Source organism: Mya arenaria, chromosome 9 (genome assembly GCF_026914265.1).
Source record: "Mya arenaria isolate MELC-2E11 chromosome 9, ASM2691426v1".
NCBI lineage: Eukaryota > Metazoa > Mollusca > Bivalvia > Myida > Myidae > Mya > Mya arenaria.
Genome location: NC_069130.1, coordinates 46440981 through 46467715, shown reverse-complemented (window position 1 = coordinate 46467715; position 26735 = coordinate 46440981). Strand labels below are relative to the sequence as shown.

Sequence of the window (26735 nt, the reverse complement as noted above, 5' to 3'; positions counted from 1 at the left end):
AAAAAAAATCACTACTAACGAATTTCTATCAAAAATTGTCAAATGCAATAATCTTAAAGCATGCAGAGTAATTCTTATTTCCCTTGAATTTTACTAAAGTTATCCAAAAATACAAAGGATAGAAGTTTCGTTGAGTGTAGATACACAAACATATTTTTCATGTTAATTGGCAAAATAGGCTTAAATAATCTTTTTTTTTACATATCGATTGGTCTGAAATCACTGAAAAAAGAGGTAAAAATAACAATTAATTGATTTTAATGTTATCTATTTCAATTGAATAAGAAGTGATAGAACATGGGATGGTTTGCCATTTACTGGTCTTTAAATCATGCTTTGCGTTCGCTATTTAATGACCCGTATGAAATGAATCTACTGATCATAAAAATGTAATAATTTTCTGCATGCAATAAATAAACTTATTACAAATCAAACACCTCAAATGATAGCGCAACTTGCAATTACCTAACCATAATGTGGATACCCATTTTCCTTATATCTAATGTTTAATTTTCAATTCTTTTGAAATAATATTTCTAAAGGTCATGTTTTATTCCATGTCATATTCAACTCCAACAATAAGTCACACAGGTTACAAAAACTATGTACATTCCCTTTTGATTTTGATTTCAAGACATATCATGTGTAATGAGAGATCAAGGGCCTTTAAAGGGAATAGACACCAGATGATACAAATGCAAGGAAAAAAAATGTCAAAAACTTACATAAAGTTAATATCGTTGTGTACATGTATTGAATCTTACTTACTGTATCAAATCGCTTACAACACAGTTATATTTAGCATTTTTTGCACCTTTTTTTCAATTCATAATTTACTGAGGCTGTCTACCATGTGAATCCCAGTAAATATAGAAGTAGCATTGGTATATGTATCTGTACTAATAACATGACTTTCACATGCTAAATATACACACTATAAAGTGAGAAACCATTATGCGCTAATTTTAAAGGGTTTAGTCAGCTAAGACTGAGACAAAATATTATTTTAATTATGTAAAATGATGTTTAATCAGTCTTATACTAGCTGGTATTGACAATTCTAGGCTCGTCTTGTGGATATTGTGCATTTGTCTTTTTTTGGACCATCTGGTGTCCCCTTTAAGTGTGTTGACTAGATACGATAATATTTCTCACCCACATTATGATATCATAGTTTAAACAATATTATTGTTTTTAACATAAATCCAAGGTAGACTGTGCACAAGGGCCCTACCAAGGAAAAAGCAACAACCAACTTGACACGCCCTATAACCCCCTAATTCCTAATTCCCAAACTAAAATGTACAATCTACAGTGCTGAATAAATTTTCTGCAAACTAGTTACTCCAATATCAGGTATCTCAACTGTAAAGCAGAGCCTCACAATGGTAACGACTGATTCAAGTCAATCCCAGAATTTTAACATAGTACCAAGTTGACTGTCAGCAGCTGAAATTTGTTTTGCCACAAATATCTTTTTGATCAATAGCAAAGAAATTACTTAATAAACACTGATGAAAGTACCGGTAAACTGTAAATACTTCTGCCTTAATTCACTTCCATAATAAATTAAAGCTTGACCATTGTCTACTTAGAAGAAATGTATAACACAAAGACAAAATAATACATTAAACATTCCAAAATTATCAAGCATCCTGACAATGCAGTCTTAATAACAAACATTTTACTTGGTTAACCTTCTGTAAGGTTTCACAAAAAAAACTAGTCAAGATGAAGACTACATTTTGCTTCTTCTAGCCATTTCTTGTATTGGTCAATGACATTCGAAGGAACGAGCCTAACAATAAAGTCTGTATAATACAATACTTCTACCTTTTCCTTGACACAAACACTTAAAAAGTACTCCAGGGAACAATCTAATATTAGTAGGTCCTCTGTAGTTTTATTTTTGAACGACTCATAGTTCTCAAAATCATTCTCTGACATCAATACAAATTCACCCCAACCAGATGCCTGAATTAAAATTTCTTGTCCTTTTCTTTTTTTAATCTCAATGAAAAACCTCACATGTGGATGGTTCAAAAAGACTGGGGTTGTTTCAGAATGGTCCTGCAAACCTCCTGCCAAAGTTTCGTCCATAGGATCTGAGTTTTCTACTTCAGTGTCTTTTCGCAGCTTTTCTTCAACTTCCTCAAGTGTAGGGCATGCCTTTCTTTTAATTTTCACCTGAAATATGTTTAAACACAGACCAAGTATGAACAGTGGTCAGGTTGATTTGGTTTCTGATTCACATAAATGAAATGAAGGCACCTTCTAAAACATAATACTTGAAGTGAGAACTGTCATCAATACTACTGAATACTATAACCATGTCAATAAAGATTTCATTTAATCAAGTTAAGTTTTGCTTTTACTTTTTTAAAAATAAATAAACAAAACCTCTTAGATTTTTTCACTGAAAGTTCATTACTTCTTTGTATTGGTAAGTTTTACAGATATCAAAGCCCTCAGTACTATCAAATCAATTTGTATGTGAAAACAGCAAAATGAAGCACTATATATCACTTGTGTTATCCACATTTACAACATTTGTACTGGTTCTATCACTGACATTCACTTTCTTAACAGGTCAAGAAAAAGTAAAACTCAGGATACTTGATTTCAATTTGCTGTATGTAAGCCTCTAACCTACAGTGTAACATCTGTGAACTGGCTTTATATCTTTTACCTGACATGAAGGGCAAATGTATACATGTGGTTCTTCCTTTTCATCAAAACCCATGCAAACAGGATGGTACCACTCATTGCATGAATCACAGTGCCAATATAGCCTAAAAACAAAATATATTTCCATAACCTGCTTTTTGTACTTAATATACACATACTAAGCCTATACTATTGAAATAAAAGGATTTGTGTATGTGTATATCTTATTGCATTTCCAAGATGAAACTTCAGTTTATGCATAAGATATCCTATTTTGTTGCATTTTCAAGATGAAACTTCAGTTTATGCACAAGATATCCGCCCCATCAACTTGTTTTTTTTACCATTACACACAAGTGAATCGTCTGTTTCATGCAAATTACACAGATTATATGACAGATTAGACTTTATCAGGCACTAAGATATATTGTTTAAAAAAATAAAATCATACATTTGCAGTCACTTCTTACTCACAATACCATAAAAATGTAAAACTGATAAACCTCTTACCTGCCATCGTTCCTTTTTCTACAGACTCAATAAATTCTGCTTGACTTCTTCTGCTTCGAGTAGAAAAATGGAAGATTTCCCCTGAAAACCAGTGACAAGTAACTTGAGTATTGCAAGCAAAACATATGTCCCCTAAACTGAGATATAAGGCTTTATCTTTAACAAGTCAAGGGCCACTCTGCATTTCTTGTTTAGGGAACTATGACAGATATGGTCAAACTAGAGCTACGGTGAAACTCCAGTCTCCAGTAGAGCACTAATAATTCATTTGATTGTGTCAATAAAGTATTGAAGTCATCCATTTAAATAAGTAGCTTTTTTCAGCAGATTTGACATCATGAGTAAGAAAAATCAGACCTGGTGTTTAAAGATACATTAAACAAACGTCTTATTTATGTTATCCTTATTCAAACCTACCTTGTCCTTCCTTTTTCTCTTGCAAGCTTTCTCTACAGGAGGTTGGCTTGCGAGCTGATCAGCAGGTATGGTGGCTTTGTCAACAGGAGGTTGGCTTTTTGAATCAACAGCTTCTTCAACAGCTGATATGGCAGCTTCTTCTATAGGTTGGCTTTGGGACTGAGCAGCTTCCTCAACAGCTGGTATGCCATCTTCAACAGTTGGTTCTATCATCACTATGTTTGAGAAAATGTGACGCATGAGTAAATACTAATCAATACCGAAAGTATAAAACTGCATATTCATACAATAACTCAGATTAAGCTTTTTAAGTTATTTGACTTTCCATTATACAGACATTTGTTGAAGAAAATTTCCTCACACATTTTAAATTTGCTTTCAACAAATTTCATGTCTAAATATGAAGAAAAGTCAACCATCATCAACAAAGAAACACTAAAGGATCAGGGCATGTGAAACAATCAGTCAAGACACATCATTATGCCAAACCACCTCAAAACACAACATGCACAACACCAGCCCTTCATCCGGCAGTTGCCTGGTCTACATGATTACAATTCTATTGATTTTTTTTACTACTCAATTTTTAATTGTAACAGGAACATTTTTGACCAAAGGATAAATACTGCAGAAACAAACATATCAAATAAAGACTAGTATAATTCTATTGAAGTATACAAATAACACCAGTATAACCAACTTATACCTGCATTACCTGCATTATGGAGCAGATGGGCAGCAATGGTTTTTCGCACACCTACCAGTTCGTCTTTCTTCATACTGAACTGCAAACTCTGTCCATTAAGGAAGCGTTCTACCAGCTAAAATATATATCAACAACTGCTTATCTAATGGAAATTGTCATGAGCTTTTTGTTTTGTTGTTTGTGTTGATTTGTATTGTACACTATATTCCTTCTGCCAATTGGCAAAACCATGACTGCATTTAAACACATGCTGTGCACATATCTATCTGATACAATCAATACCATCACTGCAACTTCAATTTCATTTGCTGTGTTGGTTCGAATGGACAGTTTAAAAGGGATTGATTATTCATACAGTTCTGCAATAAAAGGGATTAAGAAGAAAGTAATTAAGAAATAAATGCAAACACACTGGTAAGAAAAACCTTGGAAACAAGAGATGTTTGTCAAACATTATGCCCCCCCCCCCCCCCCCCTGAGCGCCATGTTGTCAGGATTATATGGACAATTAAATGAAATATGCATGGACCGAAACGACAGCTGGTTTGTTGCCGTTAAGGCAGTTTTAAGATTATGACCATTAAAGTGTGAGGATAGAGTGTGTTATGACCATGACCATGACCTTTGACTCTATGAACTCAAAATCCAGAGTCATCAGCTGGTCACCAGAAACCTAAATGTTAAGTTCGAGGGCCAAGGGTGCAGGCATTGTCAAGTTATATCACAGAAAGTTTTTTTTTGTTCAAGGTCACTGTGGCCTTGACCTTTGACCCAATGACCCCTTAAATCATAAGAGGTCATCTACAAGTCAGATGCAACTCCAAGTCAAGTTTGAAGGCCATGGGTTCAGGCATCAGTTATCACTCCGACAACCTTTTACCATTCAAGATCACTGTGACCTTGACCTTTGGCTCTATAAATCCTAAATTTTAAAATCAATAAGGGTGATCTACTGGTCAGGCTTAGCATCCATGTCAAGTTTAATGATCATAGGGTCAGGCATTGTTGAGATATCAGTGGGAGAAGATTTGTTAACTTTTTTGCTTTAAAGGTTACTGTGACATTGACCTTGGCCTGATGACCCCAAAAGTCGATAGGGGTCATCTACTGGGCAGGCCCAACCTTCATGTCAAGTTTGATGACCACAGGTCCAGGAATTGTCGAGTTCGCTTTCAAGGTCACTGACCTTGACCTTTGACCCCTAAAATCAATAGGAGTCATCTACTGGTCAGGCCCAACCTCCATGTCAAGTTTGAGGGCCATGGGTGCAGGCATTGTTGAGTTATCACTCGGACAACCTTTTATCATTCAAGGTCACTGTGACCTTGACCTTTGGCCCAATGACCCCTAAAATCAATAGGGACCATCTTCTGGCCAGGCCCAACCTCCAAGTCAAGTTTGAGGGCCATGGGTGCAGGCATTGTCAAGTTATCACTCGGATAACCTTTTACCATTCCAGGTCACTGTGACCTTGACCTTTAGCCCAATGACCCCTAAAATCAATAGGGACCATCTTCTGGCCAGGCCCAACCTCCAAGTCAAGTTTGAGGGCCATGGGTGCAGGCATTGTCGAGTTATCACTCGGACAACCTTTTACCATTCCAGGTCACTGTGACCTTGACCTTTAGCCAGATGACCCCCAAAAACCATAGGTGTCATCTCCTGGTCAGGCCAATTCTCCAAGTCAAGTTTGAGGGCCATGGGTGCAGGCATTGTCGAGTTATCACTCGGACAACCTTTTACCATTCAAGGTGACTGTGACCTTGACCTTTGGCCAGATGACCCCAAAAAACAAAAGGGGTCATGTACTGGTCAGGCCCAATTCCAAGTCAAGTTTGAGGGCCATGGGTGCAGGCATTGTCAAGTTATCACACGGAAAACCTTTAACCATTCAAGGTGACTGTGACCTTGACCTTTGGCCAGATGACCCCCAAAAACAATAGGGGTCTTCTACTGTTCAGGCCCAACCTCCAATTCAATTATGAGGGCCATGGGTGCAGGCATTGTCGAATTATCACTCGGAAAACCTTTTACCATTCAAGGTCACTGTGACCTTGACCTTTGGCCCGATGACCCCCAAAAACAATAGGGGTCATCTACTGGTCAGGCCCAACCTCCAATTCAATTATGAGGGCCATGGGTGCCGGCATTGTTGAGTTATCACTCGGACAACCTTTTACCATTCAAGGTCACTGTGAACTTGACCTTTGACCCGATGAGCCCCAAAAACAATTGGGGTCAGCTACTGGTCAGGCCCAACCTCCAAGTCAAGTTTGAGGGCCATGGGTGCAGGCATTGTCAAGTTATCACTCGGACGACCTTTTACCATTCAAGGTCACTGTGACCTTGACCTTTGGCCTGATGACCCCCCAAAACAATAGGGGTCATCTACTGGTCAGGCCCAACCTCCATGTCAAGTTTGAGGGCCATGGGTGCAGGCATTGTTGAGTTATCACTCGGACAAGCTTTAAAATTATTTTACCATTAAAGGTCACTGTGACCTTGACCTTTGACCCGATGACCCCCAAAATCAATAGGGGTCATCTAATGGTCAGGCCCAACCTTCATGTGAAGTTTGATGACCATACGTCCAGGAATTGTTCAGTTATCACTCGGACAAGCTTTGGTCTACCGACGGACTGACCGACCGACCAACCGACCGACCGACATACCGACATGCATGTGCAAAGCAATATACCCCTCTTCTTCGAAGGGGGGCATAAAAATATTGGAGATGAACTTACCATCAACACATACACTCCACATCTTGAAATATGTGAAATAGCTCCTTCAATACATCAGTGGGTAGAAACTTTGAATCAAGTGGAGGCGGTTGTGAGTTTGATCTCACCTGGGACATACAAGTAACTGAAAAGATGGCTACAAGTGGTTGCTAATAAGTAAGACAGCACTGGCTACTCTTTAAGTTTGAGTCTCGAAAATTTACTTCAATTACATTGAAACAAGTCATAAATGAAGTGCATTTTCATATTTTTTAAATATGCAAGTGTCCAAGCCTTTTATTGACAATAATTGCCATGTAGCAATCTTGATTTATAAACCTGTAATGGTTTTTAACATTTTTTTTATCAATTTAATATTTGAGTAACCATTTGGAATTTGATGAGCATGGTGTAAAAATATATGTATCAATGTATTTCTTTACTTTAAAGGTTGTGAATCAGGTTCTGTGATAAATTGTTAAAACATTTTTTTTTTCCTTAAAATATTAAACTATGTTGTTCAAAGTAAAATTTACCAGGAGAACATTGGATGTCTATAATTATATTGACATATACGAATTAATAAAAACAGACAAGATATAAGGTTATCGAATACGAATTGCTGATTTGTACAATTTTGATCATCAAAACCCTAGAAAGCGATTCACACCCTTTAAGAAGACTTCTGTATAAAGAAACACTTTTGACAATTCTATGGCCAAAAAATAACATAATAAAACAACAAGTAACAATGTAACAGATAACAACAATTTGATGTCTAAAAGGAGCTTAAATGTCAGTACATCTGTAAGGACCGTAAGACTTGTGATTGTCCAAACTTTTGGACTATCTAAATTCCTTCTCTTTTAGAAACCGGTTTACATTTATTATTCACAAGCTATTGACCATATAGATAATCAATGAGTTTTCATATTCAACATTGTAACTGTAACATTTTAGCCAGAAAGAAGACGTTTTTAGAGATTCCAACTTACTTGGCAGTGTCAAATATTTATGCCACCTGCTTCAGGAACTTCTTACTTTGGATGTATAGGGAGCAAGTATACAAAGCTGCAAACACTTAACTTACTACTAAACTTCTTGAATATGTGTAGATCATGTTTCATGTTGTTCATTTGATTGTAATGCATTTCTTTCTGTATTTGTCATGTGCAGCAAAGCGACTTTTGGGTAACATAAATACTCACAGAGACGCAGTCAATTTGACTGTTCTTTAGCTCATTTAACAGTCCTTCCTCTTACTTAGAATACTTTTATTTACATTTAGGTTATCATTTATAACTGGATGTGTTTGAAATTGGAGTTAATGATTTTTCAGTGTCATTAATACAAATCATCTTCTAGCATATTTGAATACTACTGTGCAAGTTACTGTGCGTGAACGTGGGCTGGTGTCATTTAATTAGTCCTTAACAATGCTGCACAGTTTTGGTTTGATACTATGGATGCTGAGACTCGAACATAACGATTCCAACTCGCAACTTCACTTGTAATTAATCAATCTATAGATCTAAACAATAGATATATCTACTTATTAATCTACCTCTAACTAGAATCTACATTATCTTTTAACATACATGAACTATTTCATAAGGCAAATATATTTATTTATGTAAGATTAAGCTGAGGACCTTAAACGACATGTATTTAATAACAAACCACCATCTATGCCACATTGCTCATCTCCCACTTTAAGCTCAAACAACTATACTTATAACAATCATTTTAGAACAATCAATATCGAAAGTAACAAACTTGAAAACAACAAAAGAAACTGAACTCTTTCAAACTGATCAACATCGTCACTTACTACCAACGTAGCAATATTTGTTGCTGTGTTATTTCAGTTTCTCCAAGTGGATTTAGGTAGATTATCTTCCTTTCACTTAGGCATATTATCTGTTGATATTTACATAATCAATATGAAACAAATTCAGCTTAAATTTTGCCAAAGGCTCATAATAATGCAAACTGTCATATAACAACTGAAGTGCACATTCTGAATTAATTTCAACAGCTTTTATGAATTTTTTTGCAAATTTTAAATTTTCATGTGATTAATTTGACTTTTATTTTTTAAAGAAACTAGAGATGCATACATAAGAAACAGAGCCCCCACTTCGATCCTTTGTCACATCAACAATTACAAAAATCAAAGTCATAAGGGTCATTGACATTCTAGCACAATTAGATGGGTGCTTACCACATTAAATGATTACAATATTAATTTGTAGCAAATATATTATATAAATATTGTAAATTATTTAATAGGTAATTTTTTGGCACTTAATTGGACTAAGAAGTGAATACAATAACCCGGATATTACATCATTGTTTGCCTCTATGATTATACGCTTGCATGTAATCATGTTTTTGTTGGAAATTGGGAAAATAAGATACTTTTTGGCATTGGGAACATGACCAAATACCAGCTATAAATATTGCCAAAAAACACCTGATAACGATGTAATATGTGCCAGTCAAAAGCAATAAAACAATCAAATTAAGAAGTGAACAAGAATCGCAATTTGACTAAACCAGGACTTTTATGATTGGCAGAAGAGATTCAGTTTCAACTGCTTTCTTTATATTTTTTGTAACACTGACCTTGATCCTTATGGCCACAAGCACAATCCCATGAAAATCCTCCATTTGTATAGAGGATAATATGAAGTTATATAACTTCATCATGTGATGGCCCTGAACAACTGTGTGAAGTATTAAGTTAATTGATGGCGACGGCATCGCTGTGGCAAGTAGTATAGCCCTCCTTTCTTCTTCAAATAGTAGAGTAGAAATAAATTAAAGCTATGCGCATGAATTCAGGAAAAAGAAGTTAATACAGACATTTTAAACATGGATAAACAAATACCATAATATTACCATTAATGTCCAGTGGTTGCCTCCTTGATTGACTGCACCAATACAGTACTCGTATCCACACAAAGACTCCTTCAAAAAAAGAACACATGTAACAATAGCTTAATAAATCTACCCGGAATTCAATTCAATCAGACCTAATACAAAGAATGTATTTTGATACATTTTCACATCAAATAATTATAATATTATATGACTTCAAAGGTACATATTGCATCACATTGTCACTGATAAAGCCAAAAGTATCTCTAGAAAATATTTTTAACTTAAAAATTCTTAGAATTTACTGTATCATACTATTAAATCTATATCTTTAAACCCAGGTCCTTGAATTCCGGATTACAAGTATTCAAAATAGTGCTTCCAATACAAATAAGATTAGTATTATATCCTTGGCAATACAAATAAGATATGTATTATATCTTCTTGGATTGGGACCAGTTATAACCATTAAATATGATGGCATTGGCTTTCCAAAGCAATGAAAAATCAACTTTTATACAATTCATCTTTGGAAATAACTCTTATTTTAAGACAAGTCTATGACCCTATTGACTTGATAGCAGTTTGGACCCACCTCATAAAAGGTCAATATTTCATGCATTTTTTCGAATTTATCGTAAATTAAATAGTAGTTTTCGTATTTAGTAAGTTGTTTATTTCCATAATCTATTAATTCACTTTTAAATAATTAAATCTTTCTATGCAACTTTGAAAACTAACCTTTCGTAGCAGAGAATGTATTTCCCGATTGTCCATAAAAATGGCTGTCATGACAACACTGGATATGTGGAACACATTTCTAGACTGAGTCAGCAGGTGCAGATAGGCGTCAAGAACCTGGAATACACACAAGGCAATGATGCAAAACAAAACAGCTGATTTTGCTTAAAAAAAAAAATCATTGACATGACCTGATATGATGAACCTATTTTATGGTTACACTGTTTTTTGCACACTGCCCTTTAACAGTTTATGCATTAATTTTGTAAAATATTCAATAAATTATTTTTCTTAGTTCATTATCAAATTGCTTGAAATATCTGTTATGCCATATTGACTGCAAAAGGGCTAATTCATAAAAATAACCATATAGATAGAAAAACGATGACCAAATGTACCTAAAAAAGCTCATGCTTATTATAATTCTCTTTAGAAATCTTTTAAAGAAGCACATCAGAGACAAGTGTTGTACTTTAAAAATAACGTCAAATGAGAAATGTCATTATTTTCTGGCCTTTCGACTTATTTCCAAAAATACCAATTGAAAGAAATTATAATTTAATTTCTTGATAAGGTGTTGTGAATTATTAATTCAAAAAGTTCAACAATGAACTATGGACCATCATGTTGGTATCTTATTGTACAGAAAGTATATACTACTTCATATTAATAATTACTTGACAAAATTATACATGATGTGATACTTATAAATGCCATGTAGATTTACATTAGTCTGAAAATAATTAGTAAAATCACAAAGATCTAGGAAGTTGCATAATTAGTTTCAACTTGGTTATAATTGTCTGAGCTACTATCCCTTAAACATTAATACTAATTGACTAAAATACAGTTAACAGATAAAATACTCTTCGCATAAATAACTAGGGACCCCAAACGCAATCCCACAAAAAGGTCTCCATAAACTCTTCCTATAGACCAAGTTTAGTCAAGATATGTCAACCCTAACTAAAGTTATTCAGTTTCAACTGTTTTTCTATTTTTAGTAACAGTGACCTTGACCCTAGGGACCCCAAACGCAATCCCATGAAAGGTACCCATAAACTCGTTTTATAGACCAAGTTTGGTCAAGATATGTCAACCTTTACTAAAGTTATTCAGTTTCTTAAGTAAGTTTGACGCTGCCCGGCCGCCCAAACAACAACGTTTGTAATTCTAATAACCAGGTTTCACTATGTGAAAACCTGGTTAATAAACAAGAGCTGTCACAGTATGTGACGAATGCCCCCGAATGTGACATGGACATATGAACAAGGTCAGTACATGAACAGTTAAAGGTCAAACAAATACATATGGCAAGTTATTTTAAATTGCCTCTGAACATACCACCACTACCTGACAACATACATTCTTATGTCCTTATATTCAGCATTCCGTTGTGAATAAACACTAAGTGTATCTTTCACCTTAGAGGTAGGTCTTGCACGTGACATGTTTTGTGGTATGTCGAACACATGTGGCAGGTTGTTTTAAAATCTGTCCATACAAGAGATGAGAGAAGGTAACAGCCCAGACACGACAACCTATACTCTATGTCCTTATTATGCAGCATTCCATGATCTTAGTGTGACCTTGACCTTAGAGGTAGGGACACGGGTCTTGCATGCCACCCTGTCCATACAAGGGAAGTTACAGTCCTGACAGGAGTTATTAAGCTGGACACACGGACAGACAAACGCACAGTGTGATTTTGATACACCCACCTTCGGGGGCATAAAAATATCTTATGCAGTTTCCATTTTTTTTCATGATTTACAAGCTTGAAAGATTGTTTTGAAGAGTGAAAGCAAACTCACTGCATGGTCAAATGAATGCTATGCCATATAAGCTTTATGAAACATATTAAAGTATCAGTAAACAGTAATCAGTAAACCTACTTCATCGGAGAGGGTTGTCTGGAGGAATTTGACAGATTCTACAGTCAGAACATATGGGCCAACTTTGCCAATGTTGTACTGCTGACAAGAACTGTTCTCCCAGATGGAATCAACATCAGAAATTAAAAAACTAAGCTACAGATATGTTTTTTGGCGTTATTTCAATAAATCAGTGGCCATAAAATCATTCAATCTGTAATGAATTTATCTGAAATGTCTGAGGAAAAAACACAAACAATGCTCAAGAAGATTATCCAAAGTCGGCCAACAACCCACATCCACAATCGCTGGTCCAGAAAGTTCTGTCAGTCAGCTTGGCAATGACATTGACAAAGAAAATCGTCAAGGAATTCTTTACTTACACCACCCACACCTCCCACAAATGCTGGAAAATGTGCAGCCGCCTTCTTCAACGACCGTTAATTCCATTTCTGTCGTTTATGACAACATCTCGCTTAACACACACATGAATTCTCTGTTCGCCGGAGCAGTTTTAAACATCCAGTACTTTAATATCAACATTTATAGTTCCATTTTATTCCACGAGGCGATTGTTTACACACTCTTTACAGCCGTGACCAGTGACTTGCGGAATAATTGTAAAGAGATTAGATAAACTTGTTTATTGTTTGTTGCATGTTTTATGTTTACGTGTTCTCTTTTAAATTGATAAAAAAAAATGCCTATGATTTCACTATATCCAATCCATCCATGTTGTTCTAAGTTTATAAACAGTGATAAGAACTATTTTGTTTGGGCATATTTAAACACTGCATGTATATTCTGGCTATGTCTGGCTATGTCAATGGGGAAAAACAGGTACCGGTTAAAGGTGATTTATCGTGTTTAATAAACAAAGTAACAGGATAAATAGAATAGTAGGTTAGTGCCGTGGATGGAGATTAACTTTCTCCATCCAAGGCACTAACCTAGTATTCTCTATATATGTTGTGAACAGCAATTTTATCAATGCAAATGTGGGCATATCAGCGGCTTTTCATAATTTTCCTCCCTGCATTCCCCAGCATTATTGCATATTCAACTCCTACTAAAGTAAATGATGTTCAAAAACAGTGGCTGATCTATAGTCTAGTGGTAACTCATTTGACTGTCAATCAAGGGGTGGCAAGTTGGATTCCACACCACCCACTAAAAACATACTAATTGTCTCCTGGGAGGGACCTAAATGCGAACCCATGTGACATGGCTATACACTGGTTCGCATTTAAGAACCAGGGTAGCTTAGGGGTTAACTTTGTCTGTTCACATTGCTCCAACAAAGGCTTTAAGACAACAAACAGAGGTATGACACTGTAAACAGAGGTATGACTATGGTCAAACACGAGAGTTCAGCCATCTGTCTCTTCGACAGTAAACCACCACTGACAGTGTAATTTCATTACCACTTATTTAGTTCTGGCTTCCATAACTTTAATGTTGATATTTATTTTTTTGATGTTTACAACACATTAAAGTTATGGCGTAACCCCCATAGTAAAGTCAACCAGAATCAATTGAGTGTGATGATGCAATGCAATCACATGACCATGATGACGTCGATGGATTCTATTTATAGAATCAGATTCACATTGTTCATTTTGTTGAATCCAATTGCAGTAAGGCTGTAAATACCCTTTGATAAGTAAAAACAATTTATTTATTCCAAATTTGTTATTAGTTATTTATTAATTATTCGAAATAGAAAAAATAACAGCAAAATAAACACTAGGTCACATGGGTATTTTCTGAAAATCTTGGTGTCACGTGATTAAATTTGAACACAATTATGACCTAGATAAGGAATGCTTGTAATAGGATTTATTAAAATGCTAAATCATCTATCTTAAAAGCGTTTTTTGGTTTTGAAAATGAGTTTGTGAACTACATTTTACTTCATTAACCTAAGGATAGAGCTATTTTGTCTGTACAATGCATACAAGTGAAATAACAGCGTGACATAAAAATGTCACGAATTCTGGTAGGGTTTGGATACGGCGTTCTCTTCAGCGAACACATCCAAAAAGGTAATATATAACGTATTCGCTGAAGTTCTTTAGCTAACTTTAATTGTGCATAGAATGCAATAAGTCTGACACATTTAATTCTACAGTATGATAAGAATGCCAATATATCATATTTATATCATATATATATAATACTGGACTGGGTCATATATTATATGACCCAGTCCAGTATTATTCAGGGTTGCTAACAAACTAACAAATCACGTTGATTTTGATCGCGAAAACATGTTACTAATTTTAATATGTTGCATATCTAACTCTACAACAATAAATTTTATAAATTACCAGGACACTTACGTGAAATTTCTGTAAACTTGCTTTTACGAACGACAAACGACACTCCATCTTCAACTTCTAACGCGTTTGTTGCCGCATTCGCCTCTTCATCGGAGTGGAACAACATGGGCGCCGCCATCTTGAAAGTTTCAGAGGTCATAGGGAGGAGCCTATTTGGTTTGGTAATGTATTTGTATAATATTAATATAAAAACAATAAAATAAATGCATTAGGAGGCGTCTTTCGGTAACTTTCATGCGTCTTTCGGTAATTTTATCCGTCTTTCGGTAAATAATCGTATTTCGGTAAGTCTAGGGACCGGCCTATTTGTTTGGGGGTATCAATCGGAACTCCTCGGCTAGTATCAAGGAATTACGGACACTACGGACCATGGACATTACGGACCAGACACTACGGACCAGATTTAGGGACATTACGGACCAGATTTAGGGACATTACGGACCAGATTTAGAAATTTACGGACCAGATTTAGAAACTTACGGACCATGATTTAAACACATTTTTTTTAATTATTCACTCATTAGTTTTTAATTTGTTAATAAATACTTGAATATGAGTGCTCAGTATGACGTTATATCTTCCATAAAACTGTGAAAAATCGCGTGAAGTTCGAATAGATCGGCAGTTAAATCAGTTAAAAGCAACAGAAGATATATGTTCCAAAACAGTTTATTTACCAAATTAAATCGAGCACATATAAGAACACGTGGGTGATACTGGCGGCTGCGGACATCTGGCTACCCTCAAGAACACTGTCTGTTGTTGGCAGTCGCATGATGTGGTCGGGTGGTCGATGTGTGTTTGTTGCAATTCTTGCAAACTGATTTTTAAAACTGGCAATTTCTGTTGCCTTAATTAATTATAATTGTACCCGTAATTATCGGCGGTATATTACAAAAGAAACAAACATTACAATGACAACCTTTAATTGGCAATCATAAAAGTGTGAAAACCCATTGTAACGGCGCACTTTCAATTAAATCAGATGAAACGGAAAACAAACAAATATGACTATTCAAAGTTTATTTCAGAAAGCAATCGATCACATATGAAAATATTAATATTCACATTTACAATTATAAGATAAACACATATTACGTTCATTATTATTCATTATTATTCGAATTAACATTACACTTTATTTAAAATACATTGATGTTTAACATTGGAATTTCATGGGATTTTTCAGTTACATTAAAGATAATTGTCATACTGAGCACTAATATTCAAGTATTTATTAACAAATTTCAGACCAATGAGTGAATAATTAAAAAAACAAATGTTTAAAAACAATATAAATCATGGTCCGTAAATTTCTAAATCTGGTCCGTAATGTCCCTAAATCTGGTCCGTAGTGTCCCTAAATCTGGTCCGTAATGTCTGGTCCGTAATGTCCATGGTCCGTAATGTCCATGGTCCGTAGTGTCCGTGACCCGTATCAAGATATGGCCTCGGATATAATACGGGTCGTAAGAAAATAGTCCATCATGGCCGACCAAGAAGATGTTCAAACAACCAAGAGATATGTTAGTCCAAAGACAGAATGAGGAGCGAATTTTTACCACTTATTTGTGTGTAAGTGTTATTTTTATACTTATTGTATTTTAATAAAATATATAAATAGTTTTAAAAGAGCCCTAATGAGAAACTAATTGGAAATGTCATTAATTTTTAGTGGGTGGGGTAAAGTCTTCTTTCATTTGACAGATTCTAATATAGTAAATAACAATTTTGAAGCTCCAGTGATCAGTGGCAAAAATTAAGAAAACAAATACTCTATTTGTAATAACAAATAAGTCTGAATCTGACTTTATTAGATCGATAATAGGTTAGACTTTTTTTCTCAGTGTATTTATCTCATACATTTCATATCATTAACTTTAATTTTTTATAATTTTAAATTTACATTCTTTTAACCAAGGATGTATGGTTTATATGTCCGTGAGTGTTGGTATCGAACAATTTAATGTAATGGCACAATTGAATGCCTCCGCCCTGTTCACTAATATAGTTCTCTAAATAAATTAGATCTTCATTCTTTTGGTTTAACAAAATGAGTTTGAACGCATAAACCAGCACACATTTCTTTCAAGACTAAATTTTATGATATCCACCAGTGGTGGTGATGCAGAAACATTGAAAAATGCTGACATTTTTACTGTGCCAATGAAATGCAGACATTTAAATTTTAATCTTATTGTCATTTTCAGAAAAGAGTATGGTACCAGGGGTGCAGCTGACTCTGATTCCCGGCTTCTTCTAATGAAAAAAGGCAGATGAGGTAATGGTTGTACTATTTTCGAAATTCGGACAATAATTTAACAGTCAAGTATCCTATGGGTTTAAGCCCAAAAGTACCTGCATGTTTGTACAACTAACCAACAAGGATTGACAGTATTAAAATATCAACATTGTAGATGAATTTAAACATGAATTTCATTTCATATTTTTTATTTACTAGTAGTCCAGAGCTAAAAGCTGCTCTCTCACAGATTGACAGTTCTTCTTGGTCGTTCTTCAAAAGCCCAAAGGAGTAATTAAATTAAATTTACACATATAATTAATTATATGGCTTAAAGCAATAGCAAAAAAATATTTTCCAAACAATTGAAATCTGTTCTATTATGTGTGCCCTTATATGACTAGTTGGAGGAATTTTTACCAAATTTTCAAACTTGTATATGAAAGACTGTGATCTGATATTATGTCAGCAGTCTAATATCACTGGTTTCCATACATTTGCACAATAATTGCCAATTGGCTCGTTTAAAGATAAAAATAAAAAAGGTGACAGAACAGTAAAGATGCAGCTTTAAATTGGTGTTGCACTTAATGTTTTGTGAATACTTTTCTGTTGTTGTACAGGCTTTTAAAATAATTGATCTGAAAATATAATTCCTATTATTGTTGTATTTCCTGTTTTCTATTTCAGGCACTGGAATCCGAATGTAATCAAAAATGCCATTGTATGAGGATTGACCTGCAATGCATGGAAATCATCTAACACAACTGCAACGCCTACCTTGGAAAAATGAGTGCAAGATGGAAACAAAGCGTTCAGTGGAACATCTTGTCATCTCAAATATTTGATGACTTACATACTGATGTGAAGTTGAAGATAAAAGTCATCTGTTGGTCCGTGATTATTAAATAAATCCTAACATATATTTTAAAAGGGTAATATGGTAAAGGATTTATCTACGCTTAAAGTGGTTTTCCTATATTATGGAGGGAAGATAACTACAAAAACAGAAACAGATGGCATCGGCAGACCAAATAAAGGAGAACTATTTTGTTCAGTTCAATTTTTAAGACTTCAGAAAATCCGTTAATAGGGCACATCCTTGCAAATGCCATATTGTAAACTGGGCTCTTTAAAATGTGAAAAGGTGAAAGTGGTCTAGAGGATAAGCCTCAAATTCAAGGTTGTGAGTTCAAGACCTCCAAGATACTTTCTCTTGACCTCAGGAAAGGATGTCCATACTTGTTTCTACTTAGGCAACAGACTTAAGAGTGATTTTGTAAGCTTCCAGCTTGCATAGCAATCTGATAAGGCATAAAATAAGATACTACCTGACTTGCAAACAGTTTTTCCATTTGTGTTGATTTATTTTTCAGTCTGTTGGAATGTTTATTAGAAGTGATGCGCTTTGCTTACTGCAACCAATATTTATTTTCTTTATTCAGTTAAATTTAACGAACACATAACATGACTTGTGATTTTACAGATGCATGTTTATTTCGTTGATTGTATGAGTTTATTTTCTCAAATGATGTAATAAAAGTTATTTTGAATGACTGTCCTTTTTTGTTTGAAGAAAATGTGTTGAGGTTTTAGCATAGCATAGTGTCATCATCATCATCATCATTGTTGTGTACAAATAAAACAATGTAATAAAAATCAAACTGTCAAGGCAAGTACTCAAAGAGGCAGAAGGATATTGCTAAAGAGACGGGTTATACATTTAGACAAATAAAATGCAAAGAAAGATCTATAATTCTCCTCTCATTGTGTGTTTATGGTTAAAGTGGAGACATACAGTATTTTTTAAAATGAAGAGTTAAATTTGTATGGCAACTTAAAGCCATATATGGGGATTAAACGCCAGAAATATTGTGAAGTCTCCCAAAAGACTCAATGCACTTAAAAGGACTTGGCACAGAAATGAAAGTAAAAATGGGAGCAAAACCTAATTTATCATTAATTTTACATTGGATTGCATACATATGGCTCTGTTATTACTTGACTAATATTAAAAATAAATTTTAAGAGACGTGTTGATCCAAACTGTAATTATTCTTGTTTGCATTTTATGGAGTTGGACATATTAAAAAGAGTCATTTGGTGAAGAGTGATCTAAAGGCTAATTATTCAAAATAGATTAAGTATTATTGAAAAAAGTCTGGTATACATTGCTGAAAAGCTTAGTAACCTGGCTTAATATTTGTTTAAGGCTTTTACTTACAAAAAAAAAAAAATCAGTTGAGTATCTTAACAGTTACTCTTTTGGTGTTGTTGTTTTTAATAAAAAATGACAATTTACTCAAAGATATTGAGACTAATAATTATAGATTAAGACAAATATAATGTGTAAGGAAACTTCTAATGAGTGGGTTTTATCCACAGCTTAGGAGGTAAAGTGAAGCATGATCTGCCTTGAACAAATACAAATTTAAGACAAGTTCTGTCAACTTAATGCACCAGTCAATTGTAACTCCCCCACCCCAGGTCCGGGGGAATACTGGGGTTAAGCCGGGGAAATGGGCCGTGTTTTTACCTATCAGGTGGCCCTGCAGTGCTGGGTGAATGTGGTGGTTTTATCTTCGCTTAATAACTGAAAAAATATAGAGGGGAATGGACCTTACCTAGAGTCCCTGGGGTGGGGGGGCATTTGGCAGGGACTTTGCCATTGGATTGTCCGCGCAGGGTGGGGATTTTAGCCGGGGTTGGCTGTACTGAAAGTCAAAGTCCCCACTATTCCCCAGACCTGGGGGGGGGGGGGGGGTCGTGGTTACAATTGTCTGGTGCATATCCACATGAAAGTTGTACTGGTACTCTAACAATTGAGCTTACTGCGTGGATAGTCACCGCCCCACCCCAACCCCACAGAACTGTTTACACAAAAAAAATCTGCAGCCCAAACCCAACAATGCTGAAGTAAAGGCATGCATAGATTTCAGCTGGTAAAGCTGACTGGGTGCCAAGCTCACACCCATCCTATCACAACCCACAAAACTCTGCACAAGGCGATCAATGATTTTACAGAATAGTAATGTTGTTTTAATGGCAAGGCATGGTGTGAAAAATAACACGGCAAAGTATGACTTAAAACTTACATTTCATAGGGTATTCCTATAACTGTTGAGAAAATGTTGACATTTAGTCCATGCATGCATTTAAATAATCCGATGTAATGATTCATGCATGCCATGAACCGTATGATCATTTCAATGACTGTCAAGTACATTTTCTGTGTGCTCACGATTTTTATAGAGGAAATAGAGTTCTTCAACTATAAGGAAACATCTAAATATTCATAAAACGAACATTCTTTGAGGTTACAATTAATATTTCTCTTAAACAAGCACATTTAATCTAACACAATCCATTTCCGTGTTGTTACAATGGGCCTTCTTTACGCGGATTGAAAACGGTGTTAATCGCCGGCAGCCGCATCGCACTTTCGTATATCCTTACTACTATTTACGAGGTCTATCTCAAAGCTTGCCGGAGATGGCCGAGTTGTTACGATTGTGGGGGTATGACTAAAATACGAAAATAGCTTTTTTGACTAAAATACGAAAATAAGGTTATTTTTGATGAAAATAAGTAATTTTCACGAAAATAACATTTTTGACAAGAATTTAGTTAGTTTTGGGATAAAATATATATTTGTTTTTTTTTGTGTTTTTTTTTTGTTTCTCTGAAAATAGGGTAAGTTTTGGCGAAAATAACATTTCGGAAAAAAATGTAGTTAGTTTTTGGATAAAATAAAGTTATTTTCGCGGAAATAAGTTTTGGTAAAAATCTAAAAATAGGGTTAGTTTTGGCGAAAATAACATCTTTGACAAACATGTAGTTACTTTATGGCTAACATAAGGTATTTTCGCGAAAATAAGATTTTGGTAAAAATCTGGAAAGTTTTGGCGATATTAACATTTTTTTGAAAATATATATATGTACTTAGTTTGGGCTGAAATAAAGTTATTTTCGCGAAAATAAGATTTTGATAAAAATATTGTAAGTTTTGGCGAAAATACCATTTTTGACAAAAATGTAGTTAGTTTTTGGATAAAATAAAGTTATTTTCGCGGAAATAAGTTTTGGTAAAAATCTAAAAATAGGGTTAGTTTTGGCGAAAATAACATCTTTGACAAACATGTAGTTACTTTATGGCTAACATAAGGTAATTTCGCGAAAATAAGATTTTGGTAAAAATCTGGAAAGTTTTGGCGATAATAACATTTTTTTGAAAATATATATGTACTTAGTTTGGGCTGAAATAAAGATATTTTCGCGAAAATAAGATTTTGATAAAAATATTGTAAGTTTTGGCGAAAATACCATTTTTGACAAAAATGTAGTTAGTTTTTGGATAAAATAAAGTTATTTTCGCGGAAATAAGTTTTGGTAAAAATCTAAAAATAGGGTTAGTTTTGGCGAAAATAACATCTTTGACAAACATGTAGTTACTTTATGGCTAACATAAGGTATTTTCGCGAAAATAAGATTTTGGTAAAAATCTGGAAAGTTTTGGCGATAATAACATTTTTTGAAAATATATATGTACTTAGTTTGGGCTGAAATAAAGTTATTTTCGCGAAAATAAGATTTTGATAAAAATATTGTAAGTTTTGGCGAATATACCATTTTTGACAAAAATGTAGTTAGTTTTTGGATAAAATAATTTTTTGGGGGGTGATTGTTTGGGTAAAAATCTGAAAATAGGGTTAGTTTGGGCGAGAATAACATTTTGAACATGTCGGCATCCCCATTAATATTTATGCAAAAAGCAACAGAAACAAGCTCAGTAGTAAAAGTTTAAACATAAACCCGGTTTAGTGGCACTGGGCAAACGCCAAAGACATAGAACACAAAATCACAAACAAGAAACATAGAACAGCCCAAAACTCTACAAACTCGGTATGTTTATCAAGAATAAAAAGCATCATTGTACTAAAACTGGGAACAATTAAAGAAAAACATAAGTGATTATTAAAAATAAAAGCGACTTGTATTTGCTAATCTCTCCTTCTAAATGATTTGAAAATGTACAAAAATTTGAAGAAAACGAAGTCACATGCCAAAACACTCGGAGTCAGCCAAAACGTGTTCGCCAAATACGGTTTTAAAGATAACATGAATTAGCAAAATCTTCATAAAAATCAAAGCACTGAAAGCTTAGTTATTAAAGGATGCTTTATTCAACCCAATATTTTGTATCAGGTATTCATCTTCAAAAACAAGAAGGCAAGGACATATCTTTGATGGTTCCCTTTAGTTTTATCGTGTACCTGCTGCAGTAGCAATAACGGTCTATAATTATGGGTCATTGTCATTAACTTAATCCGCTTAATGACAAACAAGTGTGTATAACCGCTTTTATGTTGCACATTTCGAAAGGAGGTGTGATCAACAGAAACATGTCAAAATACTATCAATAATCATTGTTCAATTTTCTTAAAAACACAATTGTTTCGAAACACTAATGCACCGGTCATATGTGTTATGTAGACCGAATAAAAGTGTTTTAATATTTTGGATTAAAAATTGTCATTTACGGCAACAGAAGAAGGTATTTTTCCCATTTTTTTTTTAAATCTTATTTTCGCGAAAAGAACTTTATTTTTGCCAAAAACTTACCACATAATTGTCAAAAATGTTATTTTCACCAAAACTAACCGTACTTTTAGATTTTTATTAAAATCTGATTTTCGCAAAAATAACTTGATTTTAGTAAAAGCTAAATACATTATTGTAAAAAAATGTTATTTTCGCCAAAACTAACTATATTTTCATATTTCTTTCAAAATCTTATTTTCGCGAAAATAACTATTTTTGACCAAAACTTACCATATTTTGGTCAAAAATGTTATTTTCGCCAAAACTAACTCAATTTTCATATTTCTTTCAAAATCTTATTTTCGCGAAAATAACCTTATTTTTGCCCAAAACTTACCATATTTTGGTCAAAAATGTTATTTTCGCCAAAACCTTTTTTCATATTTCTTTCAAAATCTTATTTTCGCGAAAATAACTTTATTTTTGCCAAAAACTTACCATATTTTGGTCAAAAATGTTATTTTCGCCAGAACTAACTCTATTTTCATATTTCTTTCAAAATCTTATTATCGCGAAAATGACCTTATTTTTGCCCAAAACTTACTATATTTTGGTCAAAAATGTTATTTTCGCCAAAACTAACTGTAATTTCATATTTCTTTCAAAATCTTATTTTCGCGGAAATAACTTTATTTTCATCAAAAATAACCTTATTTTCGTATTTTGGTCAAAAAAGCTATTTTCGCGAAAATAGGTTATTTTCGTATTTTAGTCATACCGTAGTAACCGCTTGTTTGGTGTGTAGACAGTGTGCAAATAGCGACTTCTTAATGGCGGCCGTGAATGTGAGTTTTGATTTTTTTAACACAATTCAACAACTTTTCAGATCAGCATCACATTATGTGTGTAATCAGAGACATCAAGGAATGAAAAACCATATTAATTGAGTTTAATATTTGAAAATCATGTTTCATTTGACGTATAATTTCATGATCCTGTTAGACTAGCTACAATAATGAGCGATTTAGGTGGACTACTAGCTAAAGAACTTCAGCGAACACGTTATATATTACCTTTTTGGATGCGTTGTAAACATCAAATTTTTTTTATCAACATTAAAGTTATGGAATCCAGAACTAGTGGACTACCTGTTAGACCTGTTTATAACGCTCTAACTGCTTTCGTTTTACGTGTATGTATACTGCTCAAACCTTGAAAGTCATTATCCCATTATGACCTCCAAATAAACAATTACATATGTATAAACATACTGGTTAAGAGGGGGAAAATAATAGATAAGTTATTAAAGGGAAAAAGGCTTGGGCTAACAATAGTCATTCTAAAATGCCGTCCAGGCTTTTTTTTTTAATGATGGTTAGCCTGGACGACGTTCAGGGGTGAGAGTTGTCTAGTGGTATAGGTGTCCGCCTCTCATCCATGAGGTTTTGGGTTTGATCCCCATCAGGGTGAGAGTGGTCTAGTGGTTTAGGTGCCCGCCTCTCATCCAAGGGATTCAATCCCCACCAGGGATACTTTTTCATGGCCTCTCAAAATGGACACAGTACTGGTTTCTGCCCAGGAAACGGACCCGGGAGTGATTCTATAAGCTTAACTTTCGTCACAATCGAGCTAAAATAAATTTATATATACTCTGACTCATCGAACCTGCGATTGGAGGTCGAAATTATACAGTATTTTTTTTTTAAATCTGCAGTACATTCACTTAAGAAAATTAGCAGTCAGCTGTTATAGTAGCTGAACCAGTAGACAAAATATTCTCTCGAATACTAAGCTGTTTTAAAGCTGCACTCTCACAGATTGAACGTTTTGTCAACTTTTTTATTCGTTGTCTTGAAATGAGCCAATATTTGCGAAAATGCATAAAAACCAGGTATATAAGACTGCTGACAAAAAATTAGATCATAGAATTTTATATTTAAGTTCAAAAAATGATTTTTAATGCATTTTTCTTAAACCATAAGTAATGGTTTTAACCATAAAACTAATGTTTTCGAGCGGAAATATAAAAATCTACGATCCAATTTTTTGTCAGCGTTCTTATATCATTGGTTTGCAGATATTCACGCAAAAAATGCGGTTTCCAGGACAAAAGAAAATGTTGTAAAATTGGTAAATGTTGTAAAATTGGTAAATCTGTGAGAGTGCAGCTTTAAGGGTTATGTCAGTATTTCTTTCATGCTTTACGATGAAATATGGGGTTTTAACAGTGAAATAACAACAGTGAAAATATCAATTTGATATTTTCACTGCAAAATAAGGAGTGAAAATATCAATTTTCAGAACTACTTTTAAAATCCTTTGTTGTTACATGTACTTGCCTTGGTCAAAACAGAACACTGGACTTCAGTAAATTATGTCAAAAAAGGTTAAAAATAAATAAAGAAATATTTTATAAATTTAAATAAATATATAATTGGAAATTAACAACTTACCGTTTATTACCGGTTATCCCGTTTATCAAACATTTTACTGATCTTTGAAGCTGAATGTTAGAACATTTGCTTTCATTCCAAACAAATTACAGACAAAAACAACTGTTCGAACATAAATAAAATTTTATAGCATCGACCAAATGTATTTTGAACTGTTAACCGGTGTAGTACGTAAAATGAGCTTCCTGGAGAATTCACACAACAATTTACAGATAGATCCGATAATTTTTACCCCACCCACATCTCAAAATGTGTCAACAAACTAGCGTGGCATTTACTCTTCTGGAAAACAAACATTTTAAAGCGAAACAGACTGGTCTCTGACAGTAAGATGACTGTATATTAACTTACTATAAAAACACGCGTATATGCAGTCTTAAAACTAAGAAGAATGGTTAAAATGGTTGAGTATCCACATTTGTTTTGCTAACACATTTGACCTTCCAAATTTTCATTCTATAAATAGCGGCGTAGTAATTTGGTTAAAATAAAAAGTGTTTTCATTATTTTTTGGAACATTTGTGCACTAATAATACATCATTTTTTACTGTTCATAAAGCTTTGCAAAAAAAAAACGAGCGAATATTAAGCTATAAGAATGAATAGCAGAGAACTATTTCTCAGCAAACCGAAAGTAAAAAAGTTGACAGCTATAATTATGCATGAGGGGCGCCCTACGGGTAGCGGCGTAAAGCCCACCCTTTTCAAAAAAGGGGGTAATTCAGAAATAAATAAAAAACAAATAAAACTCCGAAAATAAGCATAAAAGAAACAGAAAATTTGTTTATTTCAGTGTAAGATCGTATTTAATTTCACTCGTGATCATAAAAAAACTACATTTTCACTCGTGGCTTCGCCACTTGTGAAAATATGTTTTTCTATGACACTCGTGAAATAAAATACGATCTTACACTGAAATAAACAAATATCCTCTATGTATTTACCAAAATAAAGAGTTATGCGACTGCATCGCATTAAATTGATTATTTTGGTAAAAAGAAGTAATAACCATGAACCATTACAATGGTTATTACTTGAATACTTTTATGCTGTATAATATGTAATAATTTTAACCCCCTACCGATTTCACCGTAGGGGATGTCCGTCCGAATATCATGCACATCATTTTATTTTATTGGTTGCCATGGCAACATAAAGAATCAATTTACTACAATTTATAAGGGTCCTATAATAACAGCAAAAATGTTATCCAAAAATTATAAAAGCTGCTGTGTATAGCACCTATGATACATTTGGCTGGTATAGCAGTGAATACACCAATTTCTTTCATGCTTTACGATGAAATATGGGGTTTTAACAGTGAAATAACAACAGTGAAAATATCAATTTGATATTTTCACTGCAAAATTATGAGTGAAAATATCAACTTTCCGAACTACTTTTAAATTACTTGCCTTGATCAAAACAGAACACTGGACTTCAGTAAAAAATGTTAAAAAAAAATAATAAAGAAATGTTTTATAAATTTAAATAATTATATAATTGAAAATTAACAACTTACCATTTAAAACGGTTATCCCGTTTATCAAACATTTTACTGATCTTTGAAGCTGAATGTTCGAACATTTGCTTTCATACCAAACAAATTACAGACAAAAACAACTGTTCGAACATA

The 26735-nt window shown here is 34.0% G+C and overlaps 2 protein-coding genes and 1 long non-coding RNA gene across 3 annotated transcripts in view; 2 read left to right on the top strand and 1 right to left on the bottom strand.

Moving 5' to 3' along the window:
- Positions 1 to 2473: 2473 nt before the first annotated feature.
- LOC128245326 (uncharacterized) lies at positions 2474 to 9947 on the bottom strand. Its single transcript, XM_052963451.1, has 6 exons — positions 9928 to 9947; positions 7045 to 7151; positions 4310 to 4415; positions 3595 to 3809; positions 3178 to 3258; positions 2474 to 2792 (listed from the first exon to the last, which is right to left on the bottom strand). The coding sequence occupies exons 2-5, from the start codon at positions 7045 to 7047 to the stop codon at positions 3196 to 3198; spliced, it is 387 nt and encodes a 128-aa protein (XP_052819411.1). The 5' UTR covers positions 7048 to 7151; positions 9928 to 9947; the 3' UTR covers positions 2474 to 2792; positions 3178 to 3195.
- A 7048-nt stretch (positions 9948 to 16995) lies between these two features.
- LOC128203675 (uncharacterized) lies at positions 16996 to 18658 on the top strand. Its single transcript, XR_008256006.1, has 2 exons — positions 16996 to 17144; positions 17796 to 18658. It is a non-coding gene; the product is annotated as an uncharacterized LOC128203675 (long non-coding RNA).
- Positions 18659 to 23451: 4793 nt separating this feature from the next.
- LOC128246094 (uncharacterized) overlaps positions 23452 to 26735 on the top strand; it is a 30186-nt gene continuing 26902 nt past the window's right edge. The window contains exon 1 of the mRNA XM_052964299.1: positions 23452 to 23491. The gene's annotated coding sequence lies outside the window, so the exon portion shown is untranslated. The remainder of the gene's footprint in view (positions 23492 to 26735) is intronic.

Bases quoted from the DNA above. Each gene is read 5' to 3' on its own strand.
- LOC128245326 (XM_052963451.1), bottom strand. The intron at 3,810-4,309 runs GTAATGCAGGTA...TCTCAAACATAG, and splicing joins CCATCTGCTCCATAATGCAG to TGATGATAGAACCAACTGTT. The intron at 3,259-3,594 runs GTAGGTTTGAAT...ACTGGTTTTCAG, and splicing joins AGAGAAAAAGGAAGGACAAG to GGGAAATCTTCCATTTTTCT.